The sequence below is a fragment of the Balaenoptera ricei genome, chromosome 4 (assembly GCF_028023285.1).
Source record: "Balaenoptera ricei isolate mBalRic1 chromosome 4, mBalRic1.hap2, whole genome shotgun sequence".
Classification (NCBI taxonomy): Eukaryota; Metazoa; Chordata; class Mammalia; order Artiodactyla; family Balaenopteridae; genus Balaenoptera; species Balaenoptera ricei.
This window is the reverse complement of record NC_082642.1, coordinates 1,751,959-1,767,542: the sequence shown is the minus strand read 5'-3', so window position 1 is coordinate 1,767,542 and position 15,584 is coordinate 1,751,959. Positions and strand designations below refer to the sequence as shown.

The window sequence follows — 15,584 nt, the reverse complement described above, 5'->3', positions numbered from 1 at the left end:
GAACCCATGCCCCCTGCTGTGGAAGCAAGTAATCTTAACCACTGCACCGCCTGGGAAGTCCCACAAGCACACACTTTTAGAATGGCTAAAATTAGAAAGCCTGAACATACCAATTGTTGGCAAGATGTGGAGAAACTGGAACTCTTATACTCTGCTGGTTGGGATGTAAAACAGTACAACTCTTTGGAAAACAGTATGGACGTTTCTTAAAAAGTTTAACGTACACTTACCTTGCTACTTAGCCATTTCACTCCTAGGTATTTACCCAAGAGAAATGAAGGGACATATCCATACAAATACTTGTACACAGATATTAATAGCTATATTTGTAATAGCCAAAACCTGTGAAACAACCTAAATGTCCATCAGCAGGTGAATGGATAAACAAATTGTGGTATATCCATGTGATGAAATACTACTCAGAAAAAAAAAATAATAAACTATTGATTCATGGTACAACATGGACAAATCTAAAAGGAATTATGCTAAATGAAAAATGCGAAACACACAAAACAGAATATACTGTATGATATATAGAGAATTTTTATAGAATTCTGAAAGTGCAAACTAATGTATAATGACAGAAAGCAAACTCTTGATTGCTGGGGGCAAGAGGGCAGGAGTGAGGGATTCAAAAAGGGCATAGGGAAACCTTGGGAGATGATGGATATATCATTATTTTGATTGCAGTGATGGTTTCACACACATATGTTTATACATATGTCAAAACTCATCCAAGTGTATACTTTAAACATGTAGTTTACTGTTTTCAATTATATCTCAATAAATCTGTTTTTTTTTTTTTTTTTTTTAATTCTCTTGGAACGATTTCTCCTCCAAATCTTCTATGGATAGGAAAGAAGTTGAGAAAACTGTCTCTCAAAAGGGCAGAATTTCTAACACCCTCTTCTGATGTGGCAAGGCTGTATGATGGAAAAAAAAAAAAAATTACATCTCAGAGAGGAAAGCCAGGAGCTATGGAGAAAAATGGATTGAGAAATCACTCCCAAGTGAAAGAACCACAGTCTAAGCAAGGAATGTTCTCTACCTCCAGGGTAGAAATCCTCATAGTCGCTTCCGGTAGAATTTCAGAGTTGGGATGGACTCCACCTGATGCCAGGTGACTTACTGTGCACCTCCCAGTGAGAGGACTATACTATCCACACCTGATTCACGTCAGACTTGGCCATTTGATTTGTTCTTGCCATTGAAATGGGAGAGGAGTGACATGCACTGATTCTGAGCAGAAACTTTAACAGATCCTATGTTTTCGCAATTTTTCTTTTCTATCACAAAAGCAGTATTCCCAGGTAAGAATTGCTCCTTGGGCTACATCCTGGAACAAAACATGCAGAGCAAAGCAGCAGATGACATATACCATGAGCAGAAAATAAACTGACCTTGTTAGCCTCTGGGATTACAGACATGTTGAGTTTTGGATGACTCTGAAATATAAAAGTAGAGCAGTCAGGTGAGAGTTGGAAACATGAGTCAGATACTCAGAGAACAGATGTGAGCTGGAGATAAAATCTGGGAGTTGTCAGCAACTATTGCATTTTAACCATAGGCATGGATATGATCACTTAGAGAAAGAGTAGAGAGAAAAAAGAGGCCTCAGAACAAAGTGCTAAGGAACACCAAACATGTAATTGATGGCAGAGAAAGATGATTCTGCAAAGGAGACGGGAATGGCCAAATATTTGGAAGAAAGCCAGAATTGAGGGTTTTGTTTGTTTGTTTGTTTAATGTATTTATTTATTTATTTTTGGCTGCTTTGGGTCTTCGTTGCTCCGCGCAGGCTTTCTCTAGTTGTGGCGAGTGGGGGCTACTCTTCGCTGCAGTGCGCGGGCCTCTCATTGCAGTGACCTCTCATGCTGCTGAGCACGGGCTCTAGGCACGTGGGCTTCAGTAGTTGTGGCACGCGGGCTCAGCAGTTGTGGCTCACAGGCTTAGTTGCTCCCGCGGCATGTGGGATCTTCCCGGGCCAGGGATCGAACCCGTATCCCCTGCATTGGCAGGCTGACTCCCAACCACTGCGCCACCAGGAAAGCCCAGAATTGAGGTTTTAATGTTATCCCACTTTTACTGTCCTCATTCTTTGTTCCTTCTGCTTCACTTCCTTTCTCCAGCCTAGAGACTGCTTAGCAAGCATCAGAACCTGCTAGGTTCGCCTCACATTTTAAAAGATAAATCTTCCTTTTACAACATTGCTGGCTTTTGAGCACCATTTGGACAGGGACCGTGCCCTCATTCACCTCTGTCTCTCCAGGTACTGCCTTGTCCATAGTGTGCATAGTGGGCAGTAAACTCCACCCTTCTGTTCACTTGCCATTTCCCTCTCCTTGGTCTTTGCCTTTAATTCTCTTTTCTCCAGATGCCCGTTATACTCTATGCTCAGGCTTTAACATTAATTGTTTTTATAAATACTGAGTAGTTACATAAAAGGTTTAGATAGGTATAAAGTATGAAGAACTACAATACAATGAATGCTCAGTTTAGGAAAAAGAGCCTTACCATTAGCGCTGAAGTCCCTTGGTGCTTCTCCTTATTCCACCACATGGCATCCTTGCTCAGAGGTAACCACCAACCTGCATTTTGTGGTTCTCAGCAAACTAGGAAGAGATGGGAACTTCCTCAAACTGATAAAGAGCATCCACAAAGACCTACAGAAAACACCTGTTATTCCTTTGCTTCACTCTATAATTTTACCACGTATGTTTGTATTCCTAAAAATAAATTAGATTTTGCATATATTTTTTCTACATAGAAATAAAATTATACTATATATATTACTCAGTGATTTATTCTTTGTGCTCAAGATTATGTCCCTGGGATTTTTGTCCATGATGTTACATGTAGCTGAAAATCATTCATTTCTTCATCTGTATTATACTCTGAAGTATACCACAATTTATTTATCTTTTCTGCTTAGCTATATTTCATAAATTTTGATGTGTAGAAATTTCATTATTGTTCAAGTCTAAGTATTTTGAAGTATCAGTTATGATTTTTTATTTGACCCAAGAGTTATTAAGAAACACATTTTTGAAAAGTTCCAAATACATGGAGACATTTATCTTTTGTTACTGACGTTTCTTTGTTTTCGTAGAATATGGATTATAACAGTGCTGTTCAGTAGAAGTATAATGTAAGCCACATATGTCACTTTAAAAATTTTAATTGCCATATTAGAAGAGTAAAAATAAATAGGTAAAAGTTATCTTAATTAATATATTTTACTTAACCCAATATGTAGGGTTAGGGTTAGGGCTTGTTTTTATCAAGCCTGTTTCTCTTAACTCATGAGTTTAGTTTATTTGCCATTACTATGATTGTTATTTTAAGTTTTCTATCAATAGTTCTCTCTCTTTTTCTACACTCTTTTCTCCTTTTGGGCCTTGGGCGGGGGCAACATTGTTGGAGTTTCTTTTATTTTCTTAGTGCATCTTCTTCTAATGGCATATTCTATTCTTTTAGTGGTTACTTCTGAGATTTTACCATGCATGCTTAATGAAGTCTAAAATTAATATCTCAAACTTCTCTTGAATAACGCAAACTTCTCTTGAATATCTCAAACTTCTCTTGAATAACACTGGAGCCCTGATAGTTGCCATCCTATATTCTACATTTTTGTCTAGTGTTCTAGTTCTATCCTTTTGTTAGCCCCACTGATCACACACAGTCAAAACTAATATTTTATACAGATGATATTTATTTACAAGTACTTACATACAGGGCTGGCTACATAATTTTCAGGCCCAGTGTAAAATGAAAACGTGGAGCCCCTTCAAAAAAAGAAAGAAGCTTTTTCCTTTCCTTCACCGTCTTTCTCTCAACTTGTCAGGGTCTGTTTTTGTTTGTTTGCTATTGAATCTTGTGCTCCCTGGGGCATGGAGAAATCGTAGCATGGATGCACGCTCTCACGGGCACCCAAGGCCCTGCCCCAGACTCAGCCAAAAGGACACACATGGCAGACGCAACATTCCCCATGCCTGTGCCCACTGAAGCAGAGGATGACAGCAGATGCTAGGCAAGGGTCAGGGAGCAAAAGGTTGAGAACCATCCTGGGGAGACAGGGAGGTGGCGAAAGGTAGAACTCTGTGTGAGCCGAGGTTCCAAGGCCCCAGCATGTGCGTGACTGTCCCATTAGACCTCACTTACAAAACACAGACTCAAAGATAAAGTTATTAAGAATTTATCAGTGGTGACCACAGAGCATTAAATCTGAAACCCAGGGCCCCCTTCAGAACATGGGCCCTGTACAGCTGTCTTGATCACACGCCCAAGAAGCCCTCCCTGCCTGTGTGTTTGCCAGTTCCTTTGCTCACCATTTTTTCTTGATCGTCTGACCTTCCTTCTGAGATCATAATCCTTCCTGCAAAGCACATTTTTTAGAAGTCGTTTATCTGGCATTAAACACTCAGATTTTATTTTTCTGAGCATATTTTATTTCGGCCTCTTTCTGAAAGATAGTTTTGCTGGGTACCCAACTTCAGATTGATGGTTATTTTCTCATGGGATTTTTAATATATTATTTTGCTGTCTTTGGCCTTCCTTCTTTCTATTGGAGAATAAGCTTTCAATATGTTTGAGTTCCTTTGAAGACAGTATGTTTTATTTCCTCTCCAGCGTCTTTTAAAATCTCTTTTAACTCCAATATTCTTCATTTTCACTACCAGGTGCCACATATGAGATTTATTTTTATTTATCTTGCTTGGAATCCTTTGGGCTTCCTAGATTTATGGGTTGGTATTTTTCATCAATCTGTAATGTCCTTCCTCTCCCTTTCTCTCTCATTTGCTTCTGAAATGGTAAATAGAGAAATATTAGATCTTTTCACTCTGTCCTCCATATATAAACCTCTTTTTTTTTTTTTTTAAATCACAGCCTTATAAATATCTTTGTGTTTTGTTTTTTTTTTAAACTTTGGGTTTATTTATTTATTTATTTATTTATTTATTTATTTATGGCTGTGTTGGGTCTTCGTGTCTGTGCGAGGGCTTTCTCTAGTTGTGGCAGGTGGGGGCCACTCTTCATCGTGGTGCGCGGGCCTCTCATTATCGCGCCCTCTGTTGTTGCCGAGCACAGGCTCCAGACGCACAGGCTCAGTAATTGTGGCTCACGGGCCTAGTTGCTCCGCGGCATGTGGGATCTTCCCAGACCAGGGCTCGAACCCGTGTCCCCTGCATTGGCAGGCAGATTCTCAACCACCGTGCCACCAGGGAAGCCCCCAACCTCTTTTATATTTTACATATTTTTGACATCATGTACTGCACCCTGTATAATTTCTTTGAATCTCCCTTTCAGTTTATTACTTCATTTTTAGCTGTGAATAATCTGCTATCGGACCATCTACTGAGTTTTTCATCTCAGTTATTATATACTTCATTTCTACAAGTTTGATTGGTTCGTTTCAGATTTCATTAGTCATTTAAATTAATCTTTTATTTCTTCCAACGTATTGTACATCCTTATTTATATTCAATATCTGAAAATACTTTAGAATTTGTGGCTTTGATTATGTTATCATTTGTGTCTGCTCATTCTTCCTCTTACTAGCTTTAAAAAAAAATAATTTTGGGATTCTTAAAATTATGGTCTCATAGGTCTTGAATTTTTATCTGTAGGAATTCTCTGAGTTTCAAGTTGAAGATAGGTTTCTCCCAAACATATTGGTGTTCTTCCTACTAGGCAGCTGGAGGCAAGGTTATCCTAACACCGTTGTAAGATATCTCCTCAATATGAAGCTTTTTGGACCACTCAGGTAGTGTGAATTCAGGATACAAACCTGCACTGGGATTGGCATGTGTTTATAAATTCTTGTGGGAGATTTGTATTTTCCCCTCTACCTAGCACCAAACTTCAAAGCCGGAAATTTCTTTTTTGTTCCTTGAGAGGGGATGTTATTTGTATTTTACACATACTGGGTGAGAATTTCATATTCTGACATACAGTATGACAAAAATGCATACTGCATGTGTCACTCTTTGAGATGCAGTTTCATGCAGGTGAGTTTCCTCTCAAGCTCTTCCTTTCTCTCCTGACTCCAGTGCCCTTCATGGCTGTGAAATTTAATGCTCAAGTACATCAGATTTGGAAAGTACCTTCAAGGTGAGAGTTGGCTTCAATGCTCTACTTATTGTTGGGATTCTTCCTTTTACTCCATTTTTTTAAACCATTAGTTTGGAATAATTTTGTATTTAAAGAAAAGTTACAGAGACAGTACAGAGAATTTGTTTCCCTCTGGTCCATTTTTCATAACCATGGAACATATGTAAAAACTAAGAAATTAATATGGATATAATACAATTAACTAACCTATAGACTTTATTCAAATTTCACTAGTTTTCCACTGATAACCTTTTTCTGTCCTTTCTCTTGATTTGTGTTTCCTGCATCTTCCTAACTTTTTGTCCAGATCACTGATGAATTTTAAGATTTTTTTTATAAGTGAAAAAAAAACTTTACTTATTTTCAGTAGGAAAGTTGTCGAAGTACCTAGTCTGACACAGTTCTGAAAAAAAAGTCTGGGGAGTTTTGTTCTTTTCAATCATTTTCCCTCAAATAATATTCATAATCCTGGCTACCAAGTTGATGTGTCTTTATGTTCATGACCTTAAAATTTTCTAGCCTAGAAATGTAGGCACTATTTTTATTAAAAAATGTTTAATAATACTGTAAGAGTGAGATGAGAATAGAGATCAAGATAGATTGACAGTCTATTACAATACTCTTGGTGGGAAATAAAGTCAAGAACCTTAACTGTTAGTAGTCATAAAGGAAGGGAGGAAATAGTTCGAGGTGCACCAAGGAGCAGAATACATAGAACTTGTTACTGAATGGATGTGGTAGAACAAGAAGAAGGAAAAGTCAGAGATGAATCAGGGATTTCAAGCTACAGATTGTGACTGTTGAAGGTTTCAGAAGTCAAAAGGAAAGGCAAGACCATTGGAGATGAAGATGAATTTGTTTTTTGATGTGTGGAATCTTTGGTGTTGATGGCTCATCAGGGTGGAGATGTCTAACAGGCAGTTATAAATGAAAGTCACAAGTTTGAGAAAAGGGGTCAGAACTAAAGGGAAGAGGGTGATGATGGAAAACAAAGGGATTAGAAAGAGGAATAAGCAATGGAAAAGAATCACCTACCCAGAAAATAAGAAGGGTTATGATGATTATAGAAGGGGGTGGAGGGACTCCCTGATCAACAGGCATACTTTTGCCACTACTTGTGATATTTAAAGTCTTAACTTCAGGGTCCCTGGAGAAATGTTCTCATGAATCTCCCACACTTACTTCTACCCAGAGGGTCACAAACTTAGCTTTAAGACCCAATTACGTGGGGAGTTCTCTGGTGGCACAGTGGTTAAGAATCCACCTCCTGCCAATGCAGGGGACATGGGAAGATGCCACATGCTGCGGAGCAACTAATCTCGTGTGCCACAACTACTGAGCCTGCGTGCCACAACTACTGAAGCCCACACACCTAGAGCGGTTGCTCCGCAACCGCAATGAGAAGCCCGCGCACCACAACGAAGAGTAGCCCCCACTAGCCACAACTAGAGAAAGCTCACGTGCAGCAGTGAAGACCCAACACAGCCAAAGATAAATAAATAAATAAATAAATTTATTAAAAAAAGATCCAATTACGTGGATTAAAATATTAAAATGTTCTTTGTGTTTTCTCTCCTATTTTCTAGTATGTTTTGTACTATACCACATCTTAGATATTACCCTCTACTTAATTCAGTCTGTTCCTATTAGCACTTGAGATAAATAAAAGAAAAATAAGTCTAGCAGGAACCACAAACGTGCTGATTTTGTGTCATATCCCAGCACATTTTCCTCTTTTAAAGAAACAAAATATTACCTAGTGTTAGAATTTAGTCATAAACTTTAGAACCACAATGTATAGTATTTTATTATATTTGTGACTACACATATGTTGTTACTATTTCATGCAAAAATAATAATATTACTTATTAAGCAAAAATTAAGCCTGAGAAAATACTTACCTTGTTGCCAGTGTTTTTATAAATTGCTGTTAACAACAGTTAAAATAGTATGTAGTAGCAGTACACACACACACATATGTATATATATATTTCTAAAGAGAAGAATAAACAGACTGAATTGTGAAATAATCCCTGAGGCACGAACTGTAATTTAAGAAGGGTGTTAAGGGTGTGTCTTGACTCATTTGTTGTGTTTATGGTTTTCAGGGAATTGATGCTGATTTCACATAAGAAAAGCATCGAGCAGTTGCAGGAAACCCTTAGACAGAAGCTGCTGGACGGTGATAACTGGAGGGAGAAGGTAACAATAATGTGGCTTTCAGCAGCATGTGTCTTATTTGTTTTTCAAAAATTCTGTCCATTTGCCAGACTACTTCAGATAGGTTTCTTTGCTTCTATGCACACCTTTGATTCTTTCTGGAATTTCCTAGACCAAACATGCTTACAATATATGTTTTTTACAAAATATTAGACAAGTAGGAAGTTAAAACATAAGAAGAGAATTTGAAATCTTATAAGATTAAGATAGCTGTTAGTTCTTATGTAAAAGCATAATTTTTACTTTTAAATATTTACCCTTTTCCCCATAAAATGACGGAATCTGCATTTGACTACATCCTTAAAAGCAGGGAATATTAATTCATTCTTATGATTTCTCTGCTTTTAAGAAGATAATACAAGAGAATGAACGATGACTTAAAATTATTCAGTTATAAACTTTTGGCAAATAAAATGAATAGTATTTAGTTCACTATTTACAAAGAAGATGTTTGCTTTTAGAGTATGAAAAAATTGCGTTGACTTTTGTCTTTGGACTTTTCTATATTTTTCAAACTTTCAACAATGAGTGTGTATTGCTTTCATAATTTTAGAGAATACAAATCATACTTTTAAAATTGTTGGTCCCTGCCTTCTCAGGCCTTGCACAGCTCTAGTCATTGAGGCTATAGACATCATCTCCCTGTCATAAACTTCTCATACTTTTTGATTGATCCCTTGGCTTTATCATGCATACTGTGCTGAAACCTTCCAAGCTGTTTCTTTCCCCCACCAGTACCTAATCCTAGCTCTAGCCTTCTGTCTTGGTTTTCTGATTATGTCTTACATGTGCATCTAGAACTAGAGCTGGCTACTGAAATTCAGATTGTTTGACTGAAGTGCCAACAACCTATTTGGTTATCATCAGATGCTTCTCCTTGGTGACTAGACCTTATAACTTGTAACCTCAAGCAACAGTTGGTGGCCACCTTCAAACTAATGTCTCCACCTGGAATTCCCCACTCTGCCATCCACAGATGAAATCCTTTAGGTATTGTTGCTGGCTCAGGTTAATTAAATTTGTCACTTTCATTTCCAGTCTTCACACAGTTGGCCACACTCAACCAGTCTGGCCCTCTATAAATCAATCCCCCTTCCCTTATCCTTTGGGGACAGCACATTCAGGCTATAACAAAAATGATCTCTATAGCAACAGTTCCATATGGGCAACAATTAAAATTTGAGAATATGGACTAAAGTTGCTCTAAGTGTCTCATTCTTTTGTTTTATTTTATAGCATAGGCTTCTTTTTATTATAGATCTTTATTGCAGTATAATTGCTTCACAATACTGTGTTAGTCTCTGTCGTACAACAAAGTGAATCAGCCACATGCACACATACATCCCCACAACCCCTCCCCCTTAAGCCTCCCTCCCCCCCCATCCCACCTCTCTAGGTCATCACAAAGCACCAAGCTGATCTCCCTGTGCTATGCTGCTGCTTCCCACTAGCTAATTATTTTACATTCTGTAGTGTATATATGTCGATGCTACTCTCACTACACCCCAGCTTCCCCCTCCCTCCCCCCCATATCCTCAAGTCCACTCTCTATGTCTGCGTCTTTATTCCTGCCCTGCCACTAGGTTCATAAGTATCTTTTTTTTTTTTTTTAGATTCCATATATATGCGTTAGCATACGCTATCTGTTTTACTCTTTCTGACTTGGTTCCATGTTCTGGCTATTGTAAATAGTACTGCAATGAACACTGTGGTACATGTCTCTTCTTGAATTATGGTTTTCTCAGGGTATATGCCCAGCAGTGGGATTGCTGGCTCATATGGTAATTCTATTTTTAGTTTTTTAAGGAACCTCCATACTGTTCTCCGTAGTGGTTGTATCAATTTACATTCCCACCAACAGTGCAGGAGGGTTCCTTTTTCACCACACCCTTTTTCTAGATTTTTTGATAATGGCCGTTCTGACCGGTGTGAGGTGATACCTCATTGCAGTTTTGATTTGCATTTCTCTAATAATTAGTGATGTTGAGCATCTTTTCATGTGCCTCTTGGCCATCTGTATGTCTTCTTTGGTGAAATGTCTATTTAGGTCTTCCGCCCATTTTTGGATTGGGTTGTTTGTTTTTTTGATATTGAGCTCCATGAGCTGTTCGTATATTTTGGAGATTAATCCTTTGTCTGTTGTTTCATTTGCAAATATTTTCTCCCATTCTGAGGGTTCTCTTTTCATCTTGTTTATGGTTTCCTTTGCTGTGCAAAAGCTTTTAAGTTTAATTAGTTCCCATTTGTTTATGTTTGTTTTTATTCCCATTACTCTAGGAGGTGGGTCAAAAAAGATCTTGCTGTGGTTTATGTCAAAGAGTGTTTTTCCTATGTTTTCCTCTAAGAGATTTATAGTGTATCGTCTTACATTTAAGTCTTTAATCCATTTCGGGTTTAGTTTTGTATATGGTGTTAGGTGGTGTTCTAATTTCATTCTTTTACATGTAGCTGTCCAGCTTTCCCAGCACCACTTATTGAAGAGGCTGTCTTTTCTCCATTGTATGTTCTTGCCTCCTTTGTCATAAATTAGGTGACCATATGTGTGTGTGTTTATCTCAGGGCATTCTATCTTGTACCATTGATCTATATTTCAGTTTTTGTGCCAGTACCATACTGTCTTGATTACTGTAGCTTTGTAGTATAGCTTGAAGTCAGGAAGCCTGATTCCTCCAGCTCCGTTTTTCTTTCTCAAGATTGCTTTGGCTATTCGGAGTCTTTTGTGTTTCCACACGAATAGTAAACTTTTTGTTCTAATTCTGTGAAGAATGCCATTGGTAGTTTGATAGGGATTGCATTGAATCTGTAGATTGCTTTGGGTAGTATAGTCATTTCACAATATTGATTCTTCCAATCCAAGAACATGGTATATCTCTCCATCTGTTTATGTCATCTTTGATTTCTTTCATCAGTGTTTTATAGTTTTCTGAGTACAAGTCTTTTGCCTCCTTAGGTAGGTTTATTCCTAGGTATTTTGTTCTTTTTGTTGCAATGGTAAATGGGATTGTTTCCTTAATTTCTCTTTCTGCTTTTTCCTTGTTAGTGTATAGGAGCGCCACAGATTACTGTGCATTAATTTTGTATCCTGCAACCTTACCAAATTCATTGATTAGTTCTAGTAGTTTTCCGGTGACATCTTTAGGATTTTCTATGTATAGTAGTATCATGTCATCTGCAAATAGTGACAGTTTTACTTCTTCTTTTCTAATTTGGATTCCTTTTATTTCTTTTTCTTCTCTGATTGCCGTAGCTAGGACTTCCAAAACTATGTTGAATAAGAGTGGCAAGAGTGCACATCCTTGTCTTGTTCCTGATCTTAGTGGAAATGCTTTCAGTTTTTCACCATTGAGAATGACGTTTGCTGTGGGTTAGTCATAACATGGCCTCTATTATGTTGAGGTAGCTTCCCTCTATGCCCATTTTCTGGAGAGTTTTTATCATGAATCGGTGTTGAATTTTCTCAAAAGATTTTTCTGCATCTATTGAGATGATCATATGTTTTTTTATTCCTAAATTTGTTAATATGGTGTATCACATTGATTGATTTGCGTATATTGAAGAATCCTTGCAACCCTGGGATAAATCCCACTTGATCATGGTGTATGATCCTTTTAATATGTTGTTGGATTCTGTTTGCTAGTGTTTTGTTCATGATTTTTGCATCTATGTTCATCAGTGATATTGGTCTGTAATGTTCTTTTTTATGTGATATCTTTGTCTGGTTTTGGTATCAGGGTGATGGTGTCCTCATAGAATGAGTTTGGGAGTGTTCCTTCCTCTGCAATTTTTTGGAAGAATTTGAGAAGGATGGGTGTTAGCTCTTCTCTAAATGTTTGATAGAATTCACCTGTGGAGCCATCTGGTCCTGGACTTTTGTTTGTTGGAAGATTTTTAATTACAGTTTCAATTTCATTACTTGAGATAGGTCTCTTTATATTTTCTAATTCTTCCTGGTTCAGTCTTGGAAAATTGTACCTTTCCAAGAATTTGTCCATTTTTTCAAGGTTGTCCATTTTATTGGCATATAGTTGTTTGTAGTAGTCTCTTATAATCCTTTGTATTTCTATGATGTCAGTTGTCATTTCTCCTTTTTCATTTCTAATTTTATTGATTTGCGTCCTCTCCCTTTTTTTCTTGATGAGTCTGGCTAAGGCTATATCAGTTTTGTTTATCTTCTCAAGGATCCAACTTTTAGTTTTATTGATCTTTGCTATTGTTTTCTTTGTTTCTATTTCATTTATTTCTGCTCTGATTTTTATGATTTCTTTCCTTCTACTGACTTCGGGTTTTCTTTGTTCTTCTTTCTCTATTTGCTTTTGGTGTAGGGTTAGATTGTTTATTTGAGATTTGTCTTGTGCCTTGAGGTGAGATTGAATTGCTATAAACTTCCCTCTTAGAACTGCTTTTGCTGTGTCCATAGGTTTTGGGTTATTGTGTTTTTGTTGTCATTTCTTTCTATGTATTTTTTTATTTCTTCTTTGATTTCTCCAGTGATCTCTTAGTTACTTAGTAGCTCACTGTTTAGCCTCCATGTATTTGTGGTTTTTACAGGTTTTTTCCTGTAATTGATTTCCAATCCCATAATGTTGTGGTCAGAAAAGATGCTTGGTACAATTTCAATTTTGTTAAATTTTCCGAAGCTTGATTTGTGACCCAAGATGTGATCTATCCTGGAGAATGTTCTGTGTACACTTGAGAAGAAAGTGTATTCTTCCACTTTCGGGTAGAATGTTCTATAAATATCAATTAAATCTATCTGGTCTATTGTGTCATTTAAAGCTTGCGTTTCCTCATTTATTTTCTGTTTGGATGATCTGTCCGTTGGTGTAAGTGGGGTGTTAAAGTCCCCTACTATTATTGTGTTACCGTCGATTTCTCCTTTTATGGTTGTTAGCATTTGCCTTATGTATTGAGGCGCTCCTATGTTGGGTGCATAAACATTTATAATTGTTATATCTTCTTCTTGGATTGATCCCTTGATCATTATGTAGTGTCCTTCCTTATCTCTTGTAACAGTCTTTATTTTAAAGTCTATTTTATCTGATACGAGTATTGCTACTCCAGCTTTCTTTTGATTTCCATTTGCATGGAATATCTTTTTCCATCCCTTCACTTTCAGTCTGTATGTGTCCCTAGGTCTGAAGTGGGTTTCTTGTAGACAGCATATATATGGGTCTTGTTTCTGTATTCATTCAGCCAGTCTGTGTCTTTTGGTTGGGGCATTTAATCCATTTACATTCAAGGTTATTGTCGATATGTATGTTCCTATTACCATTTTCTTAATTGTTTGGGGTTTGTTTTTGTGGGTCTTTTTCTTCTCTTGTGTTTCCAGCCTAGAGAAGTTTCTTTATAGCCTTTGTTGTAAAGCTGGTTTGGTGGTCCTGAATTCTCTTAGCTTTTGCCTGTCTGTAAAGCTTTTGATTTCTCTGTCAAATCTGAATGAGATCCTTGCTGGGTATGGTTGTAGGTTTTTCTCTTTCATCACTTTAAGTATATCCTGCCACTCCCTTGTGGCCTGCAGAGTTTCTCCTGAAAAATCAGCTGATAACCTTATGGAGATTCCTTTGTATGTTATTTTTTGCTTTTCACTTGCTGCTTTTAATATTTTTTCTTTGAATTTAATTTTTGTTAGTTTGATTAATATGTGTCTTGGTGTGTTTCTCCTAGGGTTTATCCTGTATGGGACTCTCTGTGCTTCCTGACTTGGGTGACTCTTTCCTTTCCCATGTTAGGGAAGTTTTGCTCTATAATCTCTTCTTATATTTTCTCAGACCGTTTCTTTTTCTCTTCTTCTTCTGGGACCCCTATAATTTGAATGTTGGTACACGTAGTGTTGTCCCAGAAGTCTCTGCGATTGTCTTCAATTCTTATCTTCTTTTTTTCTTTATTCTGCTCCTCGGCAGTTATTTCCACCATTTTGTCTTCCAGCACAAGTATTCGTTCTTCTGCCTCAGTTATTCTGTTATTGATTCCTTCTGGTGTATTTTTCATTTCCGTTATTTTGTTGTTCATCTTTGTTTGTTTGTTCTTTAGTTCTTCTAGATCTTTTTTAAACATTTCTTGTATTTTCTCAATCTGTGCCTCCATTCTATTTCTGAGATTCTGGATCGTCTTTACTATCATTACTCTGAATTCTTTTTCAGGTAGATTGCCTATTTCCTCTTCATTTATTCGGTCTTGTAGGTTTTTACCTTGCTCCTTCTTCTATGACATATTTTTTTGCTGTCTCACTTTTTTTCCTTTTTTTTAATGAATGGGATTGTGTTCCTGTCTTACTGGTTGTTTGGCCTGTGGCTTCCAACACTGCAGTTTCTAGGCTGTTGGGTAGAGCTGGGTCTTGGTGCTGCGATGAGGACCTCTGGGAGACCTTACTCCGATGAATATTCCCTGGTGTCTGAGGTTCTCTTTTAGTCCAGTGGTTCGGACTCGGGGCTCCCACCACGGGAGCTCAGGCCCGACTCCTGGCCCGTGAACCATGATCCTGCAAGCCATTCAGGGCAGCAAAAAAAAAAAAAAGGAGAACAATAACAAAGTAAAAACTGAAATTAGAATAGGAAACTAACAGCTATGTTAGAAAAAAATATAAAAATAAAAATATAAATGAAACAACAACTGGAAGGTAAAACAGAACCACAATAGTAAAAAAAGAGGAGGAGGGAAAAAAAAAGTGGAAAAGCCTTGGCTGTGGAGGGCGGGGCCTAAGCAGGGGTGAAGTTTGGGCAGTGGGCGGGCCCTATGCTTAGGACCCAAAGGGCCGGAAAAGGTGGCGGGTGGGTGGGGGGGTTGTGGGAAGGGGGACTTAGTCTCAACAGAACAGAAGGGGCCCAGGCATGCCTCCTGCCTCTGGTCTCAGAGGGTGGGGGGGCCCCATCTGGGAGCCCAGCAGGCTTCCTGGGCTCCAGTGGGTGGTGCAAATGCCCTCTGCTCCTCTACTGTTCCTCCAGTCTGGAGGTCCCCTCCCACCTGCCTCTCCTGATCTCCCCGCCCTCCTTCCTATGCCCCCAGGACCCATGAGTCCTGGAGGGTGCTTTGGAGGGCGTGGGACCAGTCTGGGAGCTCAGCTGGCTCCCAGTGCCCGAGTGGGCGGGGCAAACGTCCTCTGCTCATTTCCTGATCCTCTGGTCCTGGAGGGCCCCTCTCGACTGCCTCTCCTGTTCTCTCCTGGCCTCCCTCCTATGCCCCCAGGACCAACCTGGCCCAGAGGGGACCACTGAGGGTGTAGGACCCAGCCCGAGAGCTGGGCAGACTTCCATGGC

At 38.4% G+C, this 15,584-nt stretch overlaps 1 protein-coding gene across 1 annotated transcript in view; it reads left to right on the top strand.

Annotated features, from left to right (window-relative positions):
- LEKR1 (leucine, glutamate and lysine rich 1) overlaps positions 1 to 15,584 on the top strand; it is a 267,875-nt gene that overhangs the window by 219,993 nt on the left and 32,298 nt on the right. The window contains exon 12 of the mRNA XM_059920059.1: positions 8,220 to 8,313. Within this exon, the coding sequence (XP_059776042.1) occupies positions 8,220 to 8,313 (94 nt within the window). The remainder of the gene's footprint in view (positions 1 to 8,219; positions 8,314 to 15,584) is intronic.